This window comes from Rattus rattus, chromosome 4 (assembly GCF_011064425.1).
Source record: "Rattus rattus isolate New Zealand chromosome 4, Rrattus_CSIRO_v1, whole genome shotgun sequence".
NCBI lineage: Eukaryota > Metazoa > Chordata > Mammalia > Rodentia > Muridae > Rattus > Rattus rattus.
The window spans coordinates 42,923,207-42,944,644 of NC_046157.1; the positions used below are offsets into that span (position 1 = coordinate 42,923,207).

Consider the following 21,438-nt stretch of genomic DNA (forward strand, 5'->3'; position numbering starts at 1 on the left):
GAGCAATGCAGAAACCCAGGAAGATAAGTAGAAATCCTTTAGACTGAGGTCTGGCCTGGAGCTGTAGTTTAAAAAGGCTTAGAAGATGCTGTCCTTCCAGCTATGCTGCCTCCAAAAATGCATTTTCTTGAGCCATTTATTGTCCCTTTCTGCATCTCTCCTTGACAGATTTCTCATGGCTCAGGCCTCTCCAATATCTTGAGTCTTCAGTGCAATTCAATCTTTGCTTCCACAGCTTTGTGCAAAGTTCACTCAGAGCCTCCTGGTCGCTCAGGGCCCCTTTGAAACAACCCCAGTCATGTCCTACATACTTGTTCTCAATGTATCTTAATACCCTGTAGAAAGACTCCATGCTTTTTCCACTCTTACAACTGTCCTGTCTCCAAAGCCAGTACTATGTAGATGACAGTGCCAGGTTGTCTGCCTTCTTGAAATGGACCCTCACCCCTTCAAATTACACTAATTGCAGCTTTTGAATTCAATTTCTTTCTTGGGAAGATAACTCCTTAGCACGGAATCAAAATTTGAAAGTTTAGCTGGTTAAGGTGCTGCTTTCAGTGTACCCTTCTTATTGTTCCTACACAGAGCAGGAGGCCTCTCCTTAATGGTATTAATATTTTTTAAACAATTACAACCTCATTTAATATTAAGCTCCTAGTGTTCTTTTGCTCTCCATACTTTACATTTTGTATTTTTGTCCTTCTTTTAAATTTTATTCCTGTATAAGTATAATCTGTAATAACTACTCCACACACTCAACCTTATGCTGGCTTAAAATTTCTTCCACTAAGTAAACTAGCCCATTACTTTTTAACACAACCTACATAAATTCTCAGAATATTGGCAAAAAGATATTTTGCTAAAATACATTACCAATGCTCACTATCCCAGTTGCTAATACAGAGCTTACTCCTCTCTGAAATGTCATGAGCCAGGTCCCCACAGTACACATTACTCTTAGCACTACTGTCTTCTAGACTGTGAAGCTCATAGCGAAAGTTAATAGTATGCCTTGAAATCACATAAGACTTAAGACTGTAAGCTACAGTGTAATTATACTGTTTCTTTCACCATGTTCTAAGGAAGGTATTGTAGATCTCAACAACTATTGCCTTGTATTTCATATGTATTTGTAGCTGTATCTTAAATTACATACTCTCCCATATCTCTGATGAAGAATAATGCATGTGTCATTTATTGAAAGCAGCAAATACAGAGAATGAAAGGAAACTTCTAAAATACACTATAAAGGTTAAACTCAACATTTATGGATATTTGTTTATAAACAATGGTGTTTGTAGTACTGCTTATTATCTGGGTCAGTTGAGATCAGTTGAAGCCACTGAGGCAAGCACTTACGAAATTCTATTAATGATTTTACATAATATCACATTCCTTCCTTCCATAGTGTAATGGTTTCTTCACAATTGAATAAAGGTGTGGGCAGATTCCTTTGTTATGGAAAGACAAATGCAGACATACATAGATACAGACTCATACAGATACAAAAAGGCTGACACAGACAGAGACAAAAGACAACATTCTTCAGGCAGATTTAAATTCACACAATAGACAGAAGCAAGATGACACCAGGAACAAGAAATAGAGAATTCTTATTCTTTTAAAAGACCTCAAATATACGTGCTTGCAATTCTTTCTATGATGTGATCCTGATGCATTATTGGGGACTCAGAGTTAATCATTAATGTGCTAAATCCAAGCACTGGGCTCCTGTAATACCCTGCTAATCTCATAGAATTTACCACTTTTCTATTCAAAAGTTTGAAAGTCTTACATAGTCTTAAAAAATACAGATATTCAGGCTCTATGCATGGATATCCCACTTCTGGTGCCACCTTCTGTATTAGATAGTTAACTATTGCCATGATAAAATAGCATGACTAAAATTAAGATATGGAAGAAATGGCTTACCTTAATTTATAGCTCCAAAGGGTCAGAGTCCATAATGACTTGGACAGCATGGTGACTGGGTAAGACAAAAAGCTCTCCATGCTCATCCCCAGTAACGTAATTCTTCCAGAAAATCTATTGTTGTCCCAGAGATTCCAGGATATTTACAAACAACCTGGGTGCCAAAATGCTTAAATACATGAACTTTTGGAGGACATTTCTTATTCAACCTACCACAGACAATAATATTTTAGGTACTTTATTATTAGACGAATCATCTTAATTCATAAAAATGATTGAAAATTTTATTTAGCCATTTTCAAAGAAAGATAAGAACATTAAAATTCAAAATTCTCTGATCATTTCTTTAAAACATTAGGAAACTTACAGAGAAAAATGTGAAAATTTTAATACCAAATAAAAAACAACTTTTTTGTTATGTCTAAACCTTTTTCTGTAATATTTTTTTCAGAGAATCCATGACTTGCTTGTTTCTCAGGCTATAGATAATTGGATTTAACACAGGAATTATGACTGCATAAAGCACAGAGTCTATGATATCTTGATCATCTGCTTCCTGAGATAGAGGGAAAACATACATGAAGAGAAGAGGCCCATAGTATAAAGACACAGATAAGAGATGGGCACCACAGGTTGAGAATGCCTTCCTTATACCTTGGAGAGATTTCCTTTGCAAAATTGTAAACAGCACTAGAGTATAGGAAACAAGAACAATCACAATGGTGAAGATTTGAACTATTCCAGCAAAAACAAATACCAGTTGAAAATTAAGAGTAGAGTCGGTACAGGAAATCTTGAGCAATGGCATGATGTCACAGTAAAAGTGATGTACTATATTGGAATTGCAGAAGGTTAATAGAAATAAAAATCCCTCGTGTATCGAAGCATGAAGAAATCCACCTACAAAACACAAGACTAATAGACATATGCAGAGTCTATTAGTCATAATCATTGGATAAAGTAAAGGTTTGCATATGGCTACATAGCGATCATAAGCCATAGCTGCCAACAAAAAGCATTCTGTAGTAAGAAAGACGGCAAAGAAAAAAAATTGTGTCATGCAATCAGAGAAGGAAATCATCTTACTCATCTGTAAGAAATTGAGTAACATCTTCGGTGTCACTGTGGATGATAGACAAGCATCCACAAAAGCCAGATGACCAAGAAAGAAGTACATAGGTATATGTAAGTGAGAGTCACTCCAGATCAGAGCGATTAGACCAAGGTTCCCTACTATAGTGATGAGATAGACTACCAGGAATAACAAGAACAAGGGGCCCTGTAGCTCTGGAGACTCTGTGAGCCCTGTAAGCACAAACTCTGTCCACACAGTTGAATTTTTCATTTCTGAATCCTCAATGGATAGCCCCTAAAATAAAACACATGAAAAAGAATGTTCACCAGGATTTATCAATCAAATTTTAGAGAGTACATTTGATATAGACTAATAACCATATCAGTATATCATTTTATTTATTTATTTTTAAAAATAGGTTTTGAAGGAGCTATGTAGAAGAAGTTAAAAGCCTCTATAAAACTAATTTTTACCCATCTTGTACTTCGTGGCTCTTGGCTAGACAGAGTGTGTGTTTTACAGATTTGTTCACTCAATCCTACACATCTTAGATTTTCTTATGAAACGAGAGAAATGAAAACTCATAGCCAAAAAGAAAAACAACCAAACAAAAAACCTCCAAGCAAGAATGTGGAGAATTTAGGCCCTGCACCTTCCAGAATGATCCAACTTCTTTTATCTATAAAGTGTTGTGGGTGTGGTGTTCTGCCTTAAATGACATTCTTGATTCCCTTTTGTCTTTTCATGTCATCCAACTGCATTGTAACAATTTCTGTAACAGAGTCAAGTTAGAATCAAAGGAAAGATAAGAAAGGAAACCTCTGAGAGGCTCCACCTAGCAGCCAATGGAAAGCAATGTTAAGACTCACAGCCAAACCTTAGATGAAGCTTGGGGAGTCCTAGGGAAGACTTGGGAGAAGGGTTGAAAACCTGAAGAGGACAGGGACTCAATAACCTGGACCCTGGAAGGCTCCCAGATACTGAATCACCAAGCAAAGGGCAAGCATAAGGTGGACCTAAGATCTCTGCACAGATGTAGCAGATGAGCAGCTCAGTCTTCATATAGGTTCCCCCAAAACTGGAGCAGGGCCTGTTTCCTGCCTGCCTACCTGTGGATCCCACACCCCAAAATAGATAGCATTGTTTGGCTTCAGTAAGAGAGTGTGTGTCTAGTCCTTCAGCAACTTTATGTACAGAGGTAGGCATGGGGTGGGAGTGGAGGGTATTAGTGTATAAGGTGACACACAGAAGGGGGATTCCCCATCTTAAAAGTCTCAGAAAAAGAAGGGAAGGTAGAATGTGGGGGAGAACTTGCTTGAGTGGGTACTGGGAAGAGAGAAAGGGCTGATATTGAGAGGTAAAGTGAATAAATAAATTTTAAAAATGAGGGGGAAAATGAACAGAAAAACCCTGATCAAAGTCATACATGCCTGTGATCCCCATACTCAAAGATGTGGACAATTTAAAAAATAACTAATCCGTAAAACATACAAATCTACATTCAACTAGGGAGTTGTGGATTATGGCCTGAAAGACAGATATTAAGAATTACCAAGTGAAATTTTACTGTCAAAACAATGCTCTAGTAGGATAAGCAGTAGAGATCCCTGGTTGCTGAAATTAAGAAACGTAGGGACTTCACGGAGAGTGGAGATAATGTCAAAGTATAGCAATAACTGTGTGAGTGGCAGCAGGAATTCCACAGTGAAGAAAGATGCTCTGGGAGAGCCAAAGAGAGTGGGGCAAGCTGTAAACTGCACATTTGCCCATTTGTAATTTACAAACTGATAACTGTGAAACTTGTTTGATAAATGAATCAGAGGGGATAAAAGGGAGATGTCAAGAGGAGAAAAAGTGCAGGAAAGGGAAATTTCATGCATGAAAATGTGAAAGAAAACTGGAGTCTCATAAAAACACAATGAACAGAATAAATGTGAAGCAACAAAATAGGGCTAGCACAGGAAGGATGGAAGCTGAATGCAGGACAGCCCCCCAAGCCTATGCTGATGTCTGTCTTCTCTTCTCCCTGCTCTTCTCTGATTGCTTGATTACAACCACTTCTGAGTACTTTTTATTTTCCTTTGGAAACATTTAAGATACATTTCTCTATTAATTTGTGTTTCTAAAAGGCATTGGATAAATTGTATGTCACAAATCATGTACTACAATAACCCACATACATGTTTGACTCATAGTTCTTTGCATATTTAAACCATACTTTATGATGTTAAAACTGAAGTTAGAACTGTTCTTTAGATATCTTTCTGGTTTTATTTGATAGCATTTTCGTCAATATTGTTTTTTTGTCTGGCAGAGTAAGATTATGACAAACATTTAATCCTTATACAAGAGATACATAGGATGTCAATATTTTCAGTCATTAAGTGAAGTATTCTGTGGAATGTATTTCTTTACATGAAGCCACAAATATGCTTATTTATATATCAACTATGTATGCCTTCGTGAAACATACAGCCTCTACTTGTTGCTCTCACATGTGTGCGTCTTTCTCTATGTGTATGTATTTGAAAATATTTTCAAATAAATTATTCTCAGAGCTTAACAATATAGGGGAATTGTATTTATTTAACCAGTCTTAAAGATTTTAATTAAATACAGAAAGTAATCACTTTTAATGGAATTACGAGAAGAAATTCATATATGAGAACAATAGTTACTTAGGTCTTTAAAATCAAGATCTTAGCTCAAGAAAACTGAATTTACTGCTCAATATCCAATATAACACCACTAACAAAACAAATAATTGCTAAACTATTTTTCTTCTGCATATTTGTGAACAAAAATTAATCAATAATCATTTATTGTTCTTAATTTATTTTATACCAACCTGAGTTCTGGTAAGCTAAACATAAATCAACCACAATTTAAAGAGCATTTAACTCTTCAGACAATGGGTTCATATTATGGCAGAAATCATCTCTCTTACCCATATTATGAGAGAGGTTGTAGAGGTCTTTAAAGTGTTGGGATTTTGAAAGCAGCCAAGAACTTAGCAGTGTACAACAGAAGCCTGGTAGCAGTTCTTATGGCTGTGGTGTTTCGAAGCTTTTATTCCATAAATGCAGGGGGAAAACGCTAACTGTATATTTTTCTGTACCTCAAGGTCAACCAATGGCAGCCCTGAGAGGAGAACTGAATGTCTCACTTGAGATCACAAGTATTCCCTGAGCACAAAGTGCAGCGCTGCCCTGCTGTTCAATGTGGATTGGACACAAGTAATGAGTCCAATGGCTCCATGAGCATCACAGATTTTTACACTCTGAATATCCATAGACAGTGCCTAATCCCAGCTTGAAGAGGGATTAGCTTGAAGAGCCCTCGTAATACTATTTCTCATCACTAGGGACACTCCTAGTTTAGACAATAATTAATTTTTAGGTCCGGATACAGATAATATGGGGCTGTCTACTAGAGTGAAGGAACCTTTCTCAGCTCTTAGTGAGCCTGGTTTTCGAGTATAGGATCTTCGGAAACTCAATGATCTTTGAAACTGCTTTGGGCTTTCAGGTTTGGGTCAAGAAATTTCAACAAATGAAATTCAGAGACCAAAGGAGTTTATTATTTCATATGTGTAGGTGAGAAGCCATAAGGTAACAGAGGGAGGAAGAAAGAAAAGAAGTGAGGTAGGCAAAGAAAAAGGAGAGAGGGCAGAGGAAAGCAAGAAGGAGGGAAGAAAGGAGGGAGAGATGGACAAGAGGGAGGAGATAAGGACAGTGACAGAGACAGATAGACCTACTGCATCCAGAACTTCTTCACATCAAAAAGTGGCAAACACCACAGAAGCATTAAATGTGTATTAGCCTCATTTGTTCTTTTTACACTAGCCCATTTGAAAAGTGTTAGAACACTACTGAAAGACTATACATGGACTGACCCAGGGCTCCAACTGCCTATGTAGCAGAGAATAGCCTTGTTGGGGCAGGAGTGGAAGGGAAAGCTCTTGGTCTTGCCAAGGTTGGACCCCCAGTGCAGGGGAATATGGGGGTGGGCAATAAGGGGAATTTATAGGGGGAATACCCGTATGGGGGAGGGGAAGGGGAGGGAAAGGGGGCTTATGAACAGGAAACCGGGAAGGGGAATAACCTTTGAAATACTAGCAAAGAAATATATAATAAAAAATTAAAAACAGAAAAGTGTTAGAAAACTCAACACTTTTGTGTGTAACTTAGATAAAGGGGAACAAAAAGATGAATAGAGCAAACCTAACCAGCTGTACAAAGTGCTGTGATCCTGTGACTTACCAACTCCATCGTTGCTCCAGAAAGGAACAGCTGAAGGAGACACTGTTTGAGGCTACTGACAAGTTTTGTGGATACAACAAAACCCTGAAATCCTTGGTTGGAATAGTGAGCTTTGGGAAACAACCTGCACTCATCATAGGCCTTCACTGAACCTGAATGTGCAAACTCAGGCTACCATGTGACCATGAGACCTGACTTTCCTATAATGAATTAGGGGTTATCTGACATACAAGACATTTGGTGGACACCATAGCAAGTTAAAACTGGTCTGGTGATTTAGGTTACTGGTTTTAACTTACATCAACATCTGTGTCAGCAAGATGGCCACTTTTACCATATTAATCCTGTCAATCCAGAGTATGGGAGGTCTTTCCATCTTCTGAGATATTCTTCGATTTCTTCCTTCAGAAACTTGAAATTTTGTCATACAAATCTTTTACTTGTTTGGTTAGAGTCACAATAATGTATTTTATATTACTTGTGACCATTGGAAAGGGTGTCCTTTCACTAATTTCTTTCTCAGACTGTTTAACGTTTGAGTAGAGGAAGGCTACTCATTTGTTTCAGTTAATTTTATATCCAGTGACATTGCTGAAGTAGTTTATCAGGCTTAGGAGTTCACTGGTGGAATTTGTGAGGTCATTTAAGTATACTATCACATCATCTGCAAATAGTGATATTTTGACTTCTTCCTTTCCAATTTGTATTCCTTTGACCTCCTTTTATTGTCTAATTGCTCTGACTAGGACTTCAAGTACTATACTGAATAGGTAGGGAGAGAATGGGTAGCCTTGTCTAGCCTCTTATTTTAGTGTAATTGCTTCAAGTTTCTCTTCATTTAGTTTTATATTGACTATTAGTTTGCTCTATATTGCTTTTACCATGTTTAGGTATGGGGATTGACTTACTGATCTTCCCAAGACACCCATGAAGGGGTGTTCAATTTTGTCAAATGCTTTCTCAGCAGCTAATCAAATGATCCTGTGGTATTTTTCCTTTGAGTTTGTTTACATAGTGGATTAAGTTGATGGATTTCTACATATTGAACCATCATTGCAACCCTGGGATGAAGCCTATTGGATCATCATGGATGATCATTGTGACGTATTCTTTGATTCCACTTGCTAGAATTTTACTGAGTATTTTTGCATCAATATCCATGAGGGAAATCCAAATCAAAACAACCATGAGATTCTACCTGAAACCTGTTAGACTGGCAAAGATCAAAATCTCAGGTGACAGCACATGCTGGAGAGGATGTGAAGAATGAGGAACACTCCTCCGTTTTTGGCAGGATTGAAAGCTGGTACAACCACTCTGGAAATAAGTCTGGCAGTTCTTCAGAAAATTGGACATAGTACTACCTGAGGACCCAGGTACACCACTTCTGGGCATAAGCCCAAAAGATACTCCAACATATAACCATGACACATGCTCTACTATGTTCATAGCAGCCTTATTTATAATAGCCAGAAGCTGGAAAGAGCCCAGATGTCCTTCAATGGAAGAATGGAAATAGAGAGTGCTACATGAGAGTAGTAATGGAGTACTACTTAGCTATTAAAAAATGAATTCATGAAATTCTTAGGCAAATAGATGGAACTATAAAATATCATTCTGAGTGAGGTAACCCAATCAAAAGAAAACACACATGATGTGTACTCACTGAAAAGTGGATACTAGCCAAAAAGCTCGGAATACCCAAGATAAAATTTACAGCCCACATGGAGCTCAAGAAGAAGAAAGACAAAAGTATGAATGCTTCAGTACGTCTTAGAAGAGGGAACAAAATACTCACAGGAGGAAATATGAAGACAAAGAATGGAGCAAAGACTGCCACACATGGGGATCCATTCCATATGCAGTCACCAAAGCCAGTCACTATTGGGGATGCCAAGAAGTGCATGCTGACGGGAGTCTGATATAGCAGTCACTTGAGAGGCTCTGCCATAGCCTGATAATTACAGAGGTGGATGCTCAGCAGAAACTATTGGACTGAGAATGGGGTCCCCAATAGAGGAGCTAGGGAAAGGACTGTGGTAACAGAAAGCGTTTTCAACCCCATAGGAAGAACAGCAATATCAATGAACCCGATACCCCAGATCTTCCAGAAACTAAACCACCAATGAAATAGTACACATGGAGCAACCCATGGCTACAACCACATATGTAGCAGCGGATGGCCTTGTCAGATATCAATGGGAGGAGCGACCCTTGGTCCTGGAAAGGCTCAATGCTCCAGTGTAGAAGAAGGCCAGCGTGGGAAGGCAAGAGGGAGTGGGTGGAAGGGTGGGGAAGCACCCTTATGTAGGCAGGGGTTGTGGCAAGAGATGGAGGTGTTTTAGAGGGGAAGCCAGAAAAGGGAACAAAATTTGAAGTAAGAATAAAGAAAATATCCAATAAAAAAAAAGAAAAAAGAGGAAAAATCATAAATGTTTGTGTCAGTATTTATATAAAAGATGAGTAATATCTTAAGGCTATCATGAATGGTATTCCTTCCATGATTTCTATTCATTTATTAGAGTTCTTGCCGCGCCCAACCTCGACCAGCAAGGAAGACACGGTCACAGGAGATCTTCTTCAAGCAGTTTTACTCAGGAACCTTGATACAATCTTCTGACCTCTATCTCTTCTGAGTCTCTCTCTCTCTGACTCTCTCTCTCTTCTGACTCTCTATCTTCCGGGGGAACGCCCTGCACCACACTTAAATAGCTAGCACTGGCCAGTCCTAGCAAGGCAGGTGGGTCATGTAGATAGGCTGTCACTGTATGGAAGCTAGCGGGCCAGGCAGACAAAGCCAAATAAGGACTTGTTTACTGCAAGGAGCACTCACGGTTGGGAGGGTGGAAGGCGGAAACCAGAGCTATCTTTGAGGCACAGCAGGTCGCAGCTCTCTACAAGTACTTAGAAAGTAAAGAGAAAGAGGGGGTTCTTTAAGTGAGTTACCATATTACCCTATAATGGATTGACAAGGCTCCTATTAAACACCACAGGCTAGAAAATAAAAATTCCATTGCGGGTAACTGTTTACCCATTCTTGGAGTTCTTGAACAGTGAGGTCCCATAGATCTGCAAAGATTAAAGGCTATTGCCATGGGTCTGGTTAACCCCAGAATACGGTAAAATCAAACTGCTGAAAATACCACATACTTACATCACAGAATATTCAGAAATTTGGCTATACACACCTGGATGCTTCAAATCTTCCAGCTACACTTCACTGTTCTGAAAGATGCTACATATACTGCTCTAGGAGAAAGATAATTATCAGTCTTGATCAGTGAACATTTGCATCTATAATTATAACAAATCTGATAAGACATGCATACCTGTACAATAATGGTATGAATCCTATTTTATCATACCAAAGGCACATTCATGATTCCATGTATCAAAACTCATACCTGTCATTATTACCTTGTACCTAGTACCTGTAGACAGATCATAGGCCCTATGGGAAGAATCTACTACTATTGTTGTCCTAAATGGTCATAGTATTACACTGAGTCTTAGTGATTTATTGTTATTTCTACAGGTGAATGCATTTCTCAGTCCTGATCGGAAAAAATTCTTTTTGGTTTAGATAGCAAGTATCATAGACTCACACAACTGGTTGAGGGATAGGGAATAACAGACTATAATATTTGCCACCTTACATGGGGCACCTATATCATACTATGGCGCTTATTTCTCAGAGATCATAGCAGGATAGGGAATGAAGAGATTAAAGAGTCAAAGGTGGTGCATGACTTCAAGGCAACAATGGTTTCTGAACATAACAATGAAGTTGTGCACTATTTGAACTCAGAGCAGTTTGGACATTGCTTTCCTGCAGCTTTGAGTATTCTATTAGGGATTATAAGCCCTGCTCTTATCTTATAAACTTGAAATCCAAAATAAAAACAATAATGATATTTGTTAAAATATGTTTTTATCAAACAATATTAAGATTGAATAGCTTCCTCACACACACACACACACACACACACACACACACACACACACACACAAAGAAATGTTTAATTATAAGAGGAATACTATTTTATAAGTATATGCTGCTTTTGTTTGCCATAAAGACTTAAGACAAGTAGACTGGATGCATCTATGCCAATCCAACATTCTGCCTATGATCATTATATTATCAAGAGGAGCCATAAATTTTTATTTCCTTCTTCATATGAAGTATGAATTTTAATTTCATGAATCCTTCTTTAAGGCTTGTTGTCTACAAACCACAATACTGTGTGTGGCAAAAAGTGGAAAGTGTTTTAATACTTTAAACTGTAATCTAAACAAGAATGTAGCCAAAATTAAGTATGATGCAAGGTCAAATGTAACCCATGAACAATAAATAAGCTCTTAAATACTTTAAATTAGCAATATACTCTTTGAGATTATAATAAGTGCTATATAAAATTTATCAATTTGGCCATTTCCTTAAAAACGTGTATAATTTCATGTTTAAATTAGACCTAGGTTTCCACAAATAGAAAAAGAAGGCCAAGATAAATCAACTCATCAAAAGAAAGGTTCCCTGTGTCTTGCAGTTCAGAGGTTTCAGTATGTTGTTAATCTTCTCTTATGAGACTTGCACCACAGTCCACTTGCACTGGGAGACAAAACTGTTCATTTCATGTCTAAAGAACAAAAATGGGGCAAAAGAGTGGTTTCAGAGTCTCATAATCTTTTTCGACCGGATGCGTTTATTAAAAATATCTTCCATATGACCCATAAGTTAAAGTTCACAAAACCTGTCAATAGTTCCAAATGGCAGAATAAGAATTTCTGTCTTATGAAAGAACCTCACACATTTCCAAGGTAAACAAACATAGGATGTGGGAATCTAATATGATTTAATATTCTAAAAATACAGTCATACTCACAGACAAGATCACATAACATATAAACTCTGAATTCACACAAATACATACATATTTACATCACTGTATCTTTACATGTCCATATATATTAGCAATAAAATTCCACTAAAATTTATTCAAGAAAGATTTAATCAAAATCACGTCGTAGAAAGAGTTAAAAAGAGAAGGTTGTAACATTGCAAAAAAATGTTTTCCATTGTTTATACACATAGGAATAGAGTGTAATTTCCTCTTTTCGCACCTGTCCAAAACAAACAGATAAAACCAAAAATGAAACAAAACAACAACAACCACTATTGACTATGACATTGTATCTTACAACTACTTGAGTTTAATGTATATACATTTAGAATATGGTCTCTTCAACTGTACACTATAATAACCCTTAGGTAACCCATTTAAATCCTAGTTAATTTCTTATTATAAAATCTATGCTATTTGGGATCAATTTCTCATCTTCCACTGCTACATTTCCTCAAAAAAAAAAAACCCCTCCCATGTTTATTTCATAAAAACTGTTAATGTTTTGATTGACTGACACTTCCTAGATGCTTATAAGACACAGAACAGAACTGGAGAGAATGTCAAAGACAACACAGATGATGGGCTAAGTGAGCCTGTCTTCACCTTCCCAAGCACACTGACCACAGAGCATGCTTTGACAGTCTGCCCAGTCTTAACCTTACACTTGTACTTCCATGTCGTTGTCCTTCATTGAGGAAAACACAGGTGAAATTGTTGGATGAATCATCATTTCCCCACAGAATTTAATAAAAGACCTTTTCAAACTTTTAGCAACAATCCCAAGATCTGCATGTGTTGACAGAGACATAGTATTGCCTCATCAAAACAGGGAAGTGTTCTATGATTCTCAAAATTGTCCATGACATCATATACATATTATTTTCATACAAACTACTCTATTACAACAACTAATGTACTTATGATGTCATAATAAATAACATACAAACCTGTTAAAGAGTTTTAATTTTATTTTTGTTGTATTTATTTTATTATACGAAGTCTTTGGATAATTGAAAAAAATCACTTCATATATTTTTTTAAAGAAATAGACTCATAAACAAGAGTTCACTTAATGCTAATTCTGGGGGACTAGGGTATGTATACTTGGAAAGAGCAGTAGCTGCTCAAGATAAATAATTGTGGGTGCATCCCTAGCAACGTGATATCCAAATGTGAGTACGGGAAGGGTTTCCAATGAAAGCAGATCATGGTTCCACACATGCTTGCAATTTCAGTGATGAGGAGGGCAGAAACTGTGATTAGCAAGTTAAAATTATAGTTCCAGGCTCAGTGAAAGACACTCTTTTAAGAAAATAAGAGTAATTAAGTAAGACATCCTCTGACCTCTGCACAAGTTTCCATGATCAAACATGACAATTCACAAATAAGAATGCCTACATACCATACATACACATACAAAAGACCAACAACAACAAGAAGAACAACAACAACAATAACCACAACAAGATTTCTAGGTTAGGTTCATTTAAAAAACATTTTGACAATGTAGAAAAAGTAGCCACATCAACCTGCACAAGTTTACCATGTTTTAAAAGGAGCACAACCGATAATAATGTGAAATCTAAATATTTCTCTTCAAAAATTTTGCCAGGGATTTTTTAACTTGCTTATTCCTCAAACTGTAGACAATTGGATTCAGTACAGGAATTATGATTGTGTAAAATACAGAGTCCATCATATCCTGATCATCTACCTGTGGAGGTGCAGGACGCACATACATAAATAGAAGAGGGCCATAGTACAAAGACACAGAGAGGAGATGGGCTCCACAGGTGGAAAAAGCTTTCTTTATGTTTTTGATAGATTTCTGCTTCAGGATTGAAAACAGAACAAGTGTATAAGAGACAAGAATGGTTGTAATGGTGAATACCTGAATGGAGCCAGAAAAAGTAAAAAGCATCAGGTAATTGAGAGAAGGGTCGTTACAAGAAATCTTTAACAGTGGTATAATATCACAATAAAAGTGGTATATAATGTTAGAATTACAGAAAATTAGTCTGAATAAAAAGCCTTCATGAATTAAGGCATGGATAAATCCACCTACCAGGGACAATGTTAAAAGACGTACACAGAGTCTATTTGTCATGATGACTGGGTAGAGTAAAGGTTTGCATATGGCTACATAACGATCATAGGCCATGGCTGCTAAGAGAAAACATTCTGTGGTTGCACTCATTACAAATGAAAAACATTGTGTCATGCATTCAGAGAAAGAGATCAGTTTACTCTTGGCGAAAATGTCTTGTAGCATCTTTGGTGTCACTGTGGAAGATAACCAGGTATCCACAAAAGCTAAACTCCCAAGAAATAAGTACATGGGGATGTGAAGGTGAGGGTCATTCCAGATGAGAGTGATCAGACCAAGGTTGCCCACAACTGTGATGAGATAGATGACCAAGAACAGCAGGAAGAGGGGGATTTTCCACTGGGGTAGATGAACAAGTCCTGTAAGGACAAACTGAATGAGCAGAGTTTTGTTCTCCATCCCTATGTCCTTACTAGATGTCCCTGAAATGAAAAATGATTGATGTCACATAGCAGTCACCAAATTTTGTAAAATAAAATGTTGAGTAGCAAAATTTAAAACAGAACTATGTCCTTATCAGGAAGACCACCCTATCTCATTTAGTATCACTATATAATTAAAATTTTTTATTCAAATTGAAGATATTATTTCACTTTATTATTCCCATAAAAATCTTGAAGTCATTAATATAGTTAAAGAAAAGATAGGTTTTAATTTTTTGTGAAGTATATGAAATTACACATTGGTTATGTGTGAATGTTGTGCTTCTGTTACAGGGTCATAATCAAGGCGAGATATGTTTTAAGAATCTAGATTGTACAGTGAATTAAACTGAAGGGTCTTAGTCAATTCAAATACTTTAATAAAGTGAAATATTACAATATAGTAGCTTGGAAATGTCTTTCAAAATTTATTATAAGGAAGTGGAGAAAACAGTTTCTGGTAAGGGAATTAGATGTCAGTAGTATAGAAAACTTTTAGTGTATCTAGCGTCTTCTGTGTATTGCAGAGATGACTGGGAACATATATTCAAATTGTAGATTTTAAGATCATAAGTTGTTTAGGAGTTTATAAACAATAATCTACTGGGCAACCTTTATAAAATATCCTCATGTGCAATTGAATGCAAATACAGTTATTGAAACATATGTGACTGGACCTCACAAATGACTAGGAAACAAAGTGATAAATTTGTAAGAACTTGTAATATCAACCCACTGTTATACTGCGACACACCACATACAATGGGATGAAAAGAGCATTTGTTGACTATGAATATGGTCTTTTCAAAATGGGTTTCACAATTAAGATACACTAGTCTTTTGGCCCTAATAACTGAACATGAAAGGTACATTTAGTAGCATTAGTTTACTGAAGGTTTAACATTAATGACCTAGCTCTATTCTTCTTGTGACCATGTTTTACCAGCCAATTACTATGATGCCCACAGAATATCTGTGTAAAAACCAATCATTTCGGGGCTGGGGATTTAGCTCAGTGGTAGAGCGCTTACCTAGGAAGTGCAAGGCCCTGGGTTCGGTCCCCAGCTCCTGAAAAAAAAAAAACAATCATTTCACGAGACCATGTTATCAAAGAAAAACCAAAGGAAAGACACAGTAATAATACAAACTGGAACTGAATGAGGTATTTGAAGAATGTGGTTTTAATGCATGAAAGCTATTAAGAATAAAACAGATTAATATGCTGTCAGAAGGCAAAGGAAAGAATCTTTGGGGGTAAGTGACAAGAGATCCCTGAGTGTTGAGAATAAAAGAATTTTAATGACTGAAAATGGCCAAGCACACCCTGGAGATCTCTGTGTTTGATATCTGAAATGTGATTGATTTCTTTTCAAGAAGTCAAACGTTCACAGCCCTCTGTCCTGGGCTAGTTTTATTTGATTAATAAACCTTGAACTCAGGAGAAAATACAAGAACATTTTAATGGCATGCTGAAAGTATTTTTTTTTCATGTGATCAGAAAATAGCAAATGGGGGTTGGGGATTTAGCTCAGTGGTAGAGTGTTTGCCTAGCAAGCGCAAGGCCCTGGGTTCGGTCCCCAGCTCTGAAAAAAAAGAAAAAAAAAGGAAAAGAAAATAGCAAATGGTGGAAATGAGATGACTATGCTGTGATGCTATGTGTTCTGAAAAGTATGGAGGAGAATTTGCAAGTGTTTTGTGGTCTCTGACTATTGTAGTCTTTTAACTGTAGGACACTTAAGAAAAAGCTTTTATACAGATTGAAGCTCATAAAATTGAAAAGCTTCTGTAAGGCAAAGTACATGTCAATAGAACAAAATGGCAGTCTATAGATTTAGAAAAGATCTTTACCAAGCCAATATGAAATAGAGGACTAACACCCAAATTATACAAATAACTCAAGAAGGTAGACTTCAGAGAGCCAAATAAACATAATAAAAACGGGGTTGAGAGCTAAACAAAGAAATCTAAGCTGAGGAATCCTGAATGGCAAGGAATCACCTAAAGAAATGGTCAACATCCTGAGCCATCAGTAAAATGCAAATCAAAACAACCCTGAGATTTCATCTTATGAGAGTTAGAATGACTAAAATAAAAAACTCAGGTGACAGCAGATGCTGGCAAGGATGTGGAGAAAAAGGAACACTCCTCCATTGCTAGTAGGATAGCAAGTAGGTACAACCACTCTAAAAATCAGTCTGGAGGTTCCTGAGAAGATTGGACATAGTTCTACCTGAAGATCCAGCTATATCACTCCTGGGCATATACCCAAAAGATGCTCGAACACATAACAGGGACACATGCTCCACTATGTTCATAGCAGCCTTATTTATAATAGCCAGAAGCTGGAAAGAACCCAGATGCTCTTCAACAGAGGAATGGATACAGAAATTTTTGTACATCTACACAATGGAATATTACTCAGAGATTAAAAACAATAACTTGATGAAATTTGCAGGTAACTGGATCGAACCAGAAAATATCATTCTGAGTGAGGAAATCCAGTCACAAAGCAACACACATGGTATATACTCACTGATAAGTTGGTATTAGCCAAGAAAGCTCAGAATACCCACGACAAAATTCACAAACCACGTGTAGCCCAAGAAGGAAGACCAAAGTGTGGATGCCTCACTCCCACTTAGGAGGTGGAATCAAATAATCATAGGAGGTTGAGGGAGAGAAGAGTCGGGAGGATGTAAAGGTGCAGGATCAGGAGTGGGAGGAGATAAGGAAGAAGTACAGAGGGTGAGGAATTTGAATGGAGATTTGTATCTGTGGGAGAGTGGGAATTGGTGGTAGTTTCTGAAAGTTCCTGATACCAGGGATGCAAGTGGTTCCCAGGACTCAGTGGGGATGACATTAGCCAAAATGATCAACAAAAAGGAGATTGAACCTGTAAAGACCATATTTAGTGGTTAGGCACAGACCCCTGTTGAGCGATAGGGCCAACCACACACATCAAAAATTTAACCAGATTTTCTCTTTTATAAAGAATATACAGGGACAAAAATTGAAGCACAGATTGAAGGAAAGCCATCCAGAGACCGCCCCACCTAGGGATCCATCCCATTTACAGACACCAAATCTAGACAATGTCATGGATGCCAAGAAGTGCATGCTGACAGGAGCCTGCACTTGCTGTCTCCTGAGAGGCTCTGTCAGAACCTGACAAATACAAAGGCAGATGCTGCAGCCAACCACCAGACTGAGAATGGTTTTGCCAAGGGAAGAGTTAAATGAAGGAGTGAAGGGACTGAAATGGAATACAACCCCATAAGAAGAACAATATCAACTATCCAGATCACCCGGAGCTCCCAGGACTAAATCGCCATTCAAACAGTACACTTGGAGGGACCCATGGCTCCAGCTGCATTTATAGCAGGGGAATGCCTTATCTGGCTCAATGGGAGGGGAGTCTGTTGGACCTGTAGAGCACTGATGCCCCAGCATAGGGGAATGCTAGGGAGGTGAGGAGGAAGTGGGTGTGTGGGGGAAGCACCCTCACAAATGTAGGAGGGAGGGGAGATGGGATAGTTGGTTTATGGAAGGGAAACCACCAAATATTTGAACCACCGTGTAGAGAAATGCCAGGGTGGGCAGAGGGAGGGAGGGAGTGGGTGGGTGGCAGAGCACCCTCATGGAGACAGGGGTGGGGGAAAATATGGGGGTTTTCTGGAGAGGAACCTGGGAAACAGGACAATATTTGACATGTTAATAAGAAAATATCCAATACAAGAAAAGAAGAAAAGAAATGTAGATAAATAAAATAATCCAAGAAAACATATAAAAAAGTAAGAGGAGAAGAGGAAAGCACTAGCAAGAGAAAGAGCACAACCAACAAGGAATGGGAGACTTGGCTGGAGAAAAAGAAATAAAATGGAGGAAGAGAAGCAGGCAGTGCTTAACAAAGCAGATGCATTTATCTAGAAAAAGAGAAAGAATAGAGAAGAAGCCACATATGACTGAAAATTTAGAATGACTTTTTCTCTTTAATAGTATACACACAAATACACACGTTCATATATATATATTATACATATATAATATACACACATATGTACTTAATACATATGAATACACACTATGTATGATACATATAAACATATAATACATACATTGATAATATACACAGACATCACACACATACACACACACACATATATATATCCCTGAATACATGAGACTATTTAGAGAGAGAATATGAGTAAGAATATTTGGAGGGAGAAGAGAGAAAGAAAATGATTTAAATATGTTGTATTTACCCAAATCAAAATTAAACATGTAAGTCAAAGTTTATTTAAATGCACCCTTGAAATATATATAGAAAAACAAGTTTCAGATGCTTGGTTTTCAATGTTTTCTTAGCTTTGTTATTTATTAGCTGTTATTGATTTTGCAAAAACATTTCTTTTTTTAAAAGATCAAAATATATTTTCTCTAGAACATACATTTTAAAAACAGACACATTAAATTTGATTTCATTAACTTTGTATAGTTGATATATTTGAATGAATGTGGTCAGTGGATTTGTTTTTCCTCTATTTATATGATGTCTTTTTGATGTAAAAACAAATTCAAAACATTTTTTCTGCATATCTTAATAATTTGATTTAAGAACACAAATCCACATTTCTATCTAACAGTTTTGTAGGCGTGATTCTATTCTTATTTTGATTAATAGAATAGAATTGATCCAGATCAATTTTGCATACAGATGATATATGCCAATAATACATTTTTAGGGTAATATTTATGAGATAGTTTCTTTCATGGAGCACAAAGCACACCAAGAGATACACCTCAGATTGCTTGATATGGGGAGTTTAACAAATCATTAATAAAGGTAAGAGTAGACAAAAATATCTTTGTCATATTCCAATATGTATTTATTAATATTTAAATAAACATATATCTAGATAAATATCAAGCTATACTACATGATGAAACATATTCTATATGTAAAGTCTGCTCTGCATACATTCATAGATAATATATTATGAACAAATAACTAATAATATAAATATTAGTGTTATAAGTTTAAGATATAATTTAAATCTTCTACTTATAAGTAACTGAACTTTAAAGACAAATGAGTGAACATAATTAAAGAATGGCTCTCCTACCAAAATCATCAGAATTATTCCTTATATGAGAATCATTAGGATTTCATACTAAGTTTTGAGTTAACAAACTACTTCAGGGGAATTTAAAAGTCATTATAGTCAATAAATATAATTCAGCTCTTAAATGCCAGGGTCACAGCTAAAAGTAAAGTTAGTTAGCTAAAAAGATTTTGAAACATATTAAAGAGAATAATTAGAGGTTTTTTCCCATTGATATTTAGTTATGAATTGAAATATACAGGCAATTTTTAGTTGTTTCTGTCTTCATTTACACCAGCTGTATAAAATTATTATGAATTAAAATGGCTTCTTAATTTTCTGTGGAAAGCATGGTGAAAACTACACAACTCATTTGTTTCTTACCCATTTCAAGAAAAACAAACTGCTAAGGTCCTTATAAAGTGTTGAGTGTTCTAAAGCAGGAAAAGCACAATAGTACAAGACAATAGGACCATGTGCAATGATTGTCCTCATCACGATTTGTCTGGAAGTTTCATGAATCAGCAGAGCAAACTGTGTTTATATGACTTTTCTTTCCATGCAAGAACATTTATATCATTGCCTGATTTTCTCCTAAGGAAGGACTGAAGAACTGCAATTCCCACCGGGGCATCAGGGTTCACTGGAGGCAAAGAAGAGGTTTCTTTACTGGACACTGTAGGTTTGAACAGAATTACAAATTGGTTCCACTGGGCACTGTAAATTTCCAAACCATAAACACCCATTTACTGTAAGAGACTCTAATTTTGCTACAGAAATTATACTTTATTTCATACTGTGACAGGTTTAGCCAAACTACTATACAATTTTAAGGCATCGAATAATGTGCTTTTCCTGAGTTCATCAACCATGACATGATGATGTCAATGATAAAATCTCTCTCTCCATCTCTCTGTTTCTAGCTGTCTCTCTCTGTCTCTGTCTCTCTCTGTCTCTGTCTCTGTCTGTCTTTGTATCCATCTGTCTCTGTCTCTGTCTGACACTCTCTCTGTCTCTCTCTCTGTCTCTCTCTCTCTCTGTCTCTCTCTCTCTGTGTGTGTGTGTGTGTGTGTGTGTGTGTGTGTGTGTGTGTGTGTGTGTGTTATGTGAAATATTTGTAGTGGTGTTCTAGTTTTCTAAATATATAACCACCCTAAAATCCATTCAATGCTGAGGCAGCCATGGCAGTAGTTCTGTTCCACTGGGTTTTCACTACAGTTTGGTGAACATAGGTGCAGTTTGCACTGCAAATACCATTGTTTTAAGCAACATAAAACTCTATTTCAAACATGTGATTCAAAGTTCAGGTTTCTGTGGGATATGAATTGTAATTTTTACACTCAATGCATTTTTGCTTTTAGATAATCATCTTGATTTTATTTATATAAAACTAAAAACAAAAATTCTTATCATTTTATAGCAAGACCAAATTGGTCTGTATTTTGATACCATTCTATTCATATGAGGATTTTGGTTCTAAAAGTTGAGTACCTGTTTTGACTCTCATTAAAATTATTAAATGAAGTTTTGCTTGGAATTATGATTGACTTTCCATCAATTTCTGAAATCATCCTAAACATACTTTGCCATTGTGACATTCTTGGCATTGAAGGTGATACAGTCAAAATAGTAAT

The 21,438-nt window shown here is 36.8% G+C and overlaps 2 protein-coding genes across 2 annotated transcripts; both read right to left on the reverse strand.

Annotated features, from left to right (window-relative positions):
- Window positions 1–2,353: 2,353 nt before the first annotated feature.
- LOC116897937 (olfactory receptor 183-like) lies at window positions 2,354–3,292 on the reverse strand. Its single transcript, XM_032899336.1, has one exon. The coding sequence runs from the start codon at window positions 3,275–3,277 to the stop codon at window positions 2,354–2,356; it is 924 nt and encodes a 307-aa protein (XP_032755227.1). The 5' UTR covers window positions 3,278–3,292.
- Window positions 3,293–13,755: 10,463 nt separating this feature from the next.
- Window positions 13,756–14,691, reverse strand: LOC116897938 (olfactory receptor 187-like). The gene has a single exon (XM_032899338.1). It carries the CDS (start codon window positions 14,677–14,679, stop codon window positions 13,756–13,758), a length of 924 nt encoding a protein of 307 aa, XP_032755229.1. The 5' UTR covers window positions 14,680–14,691.
- Window positions 14,692–21,438: the final 6,747 nt, after the last annotated feature.

What these genes read in the sequence shown, in the direction of transcription:
- LOC116897937 (XM_032899336.1), bottom strand. Translation starts at nt 3,277, where the DNA reads ATGAAAAATTCAACTGTGTGGACAGAGTTTGTGCTTACAGGGCTCACA.
- LOC116897938 (XM_032899338.1), bottom strand. Translation starts at nt 14,679, where the DNA reads ATGGAGAACAAAACTCTGCTCATTCAGTTTGTCCTTACAGGACTTGTT.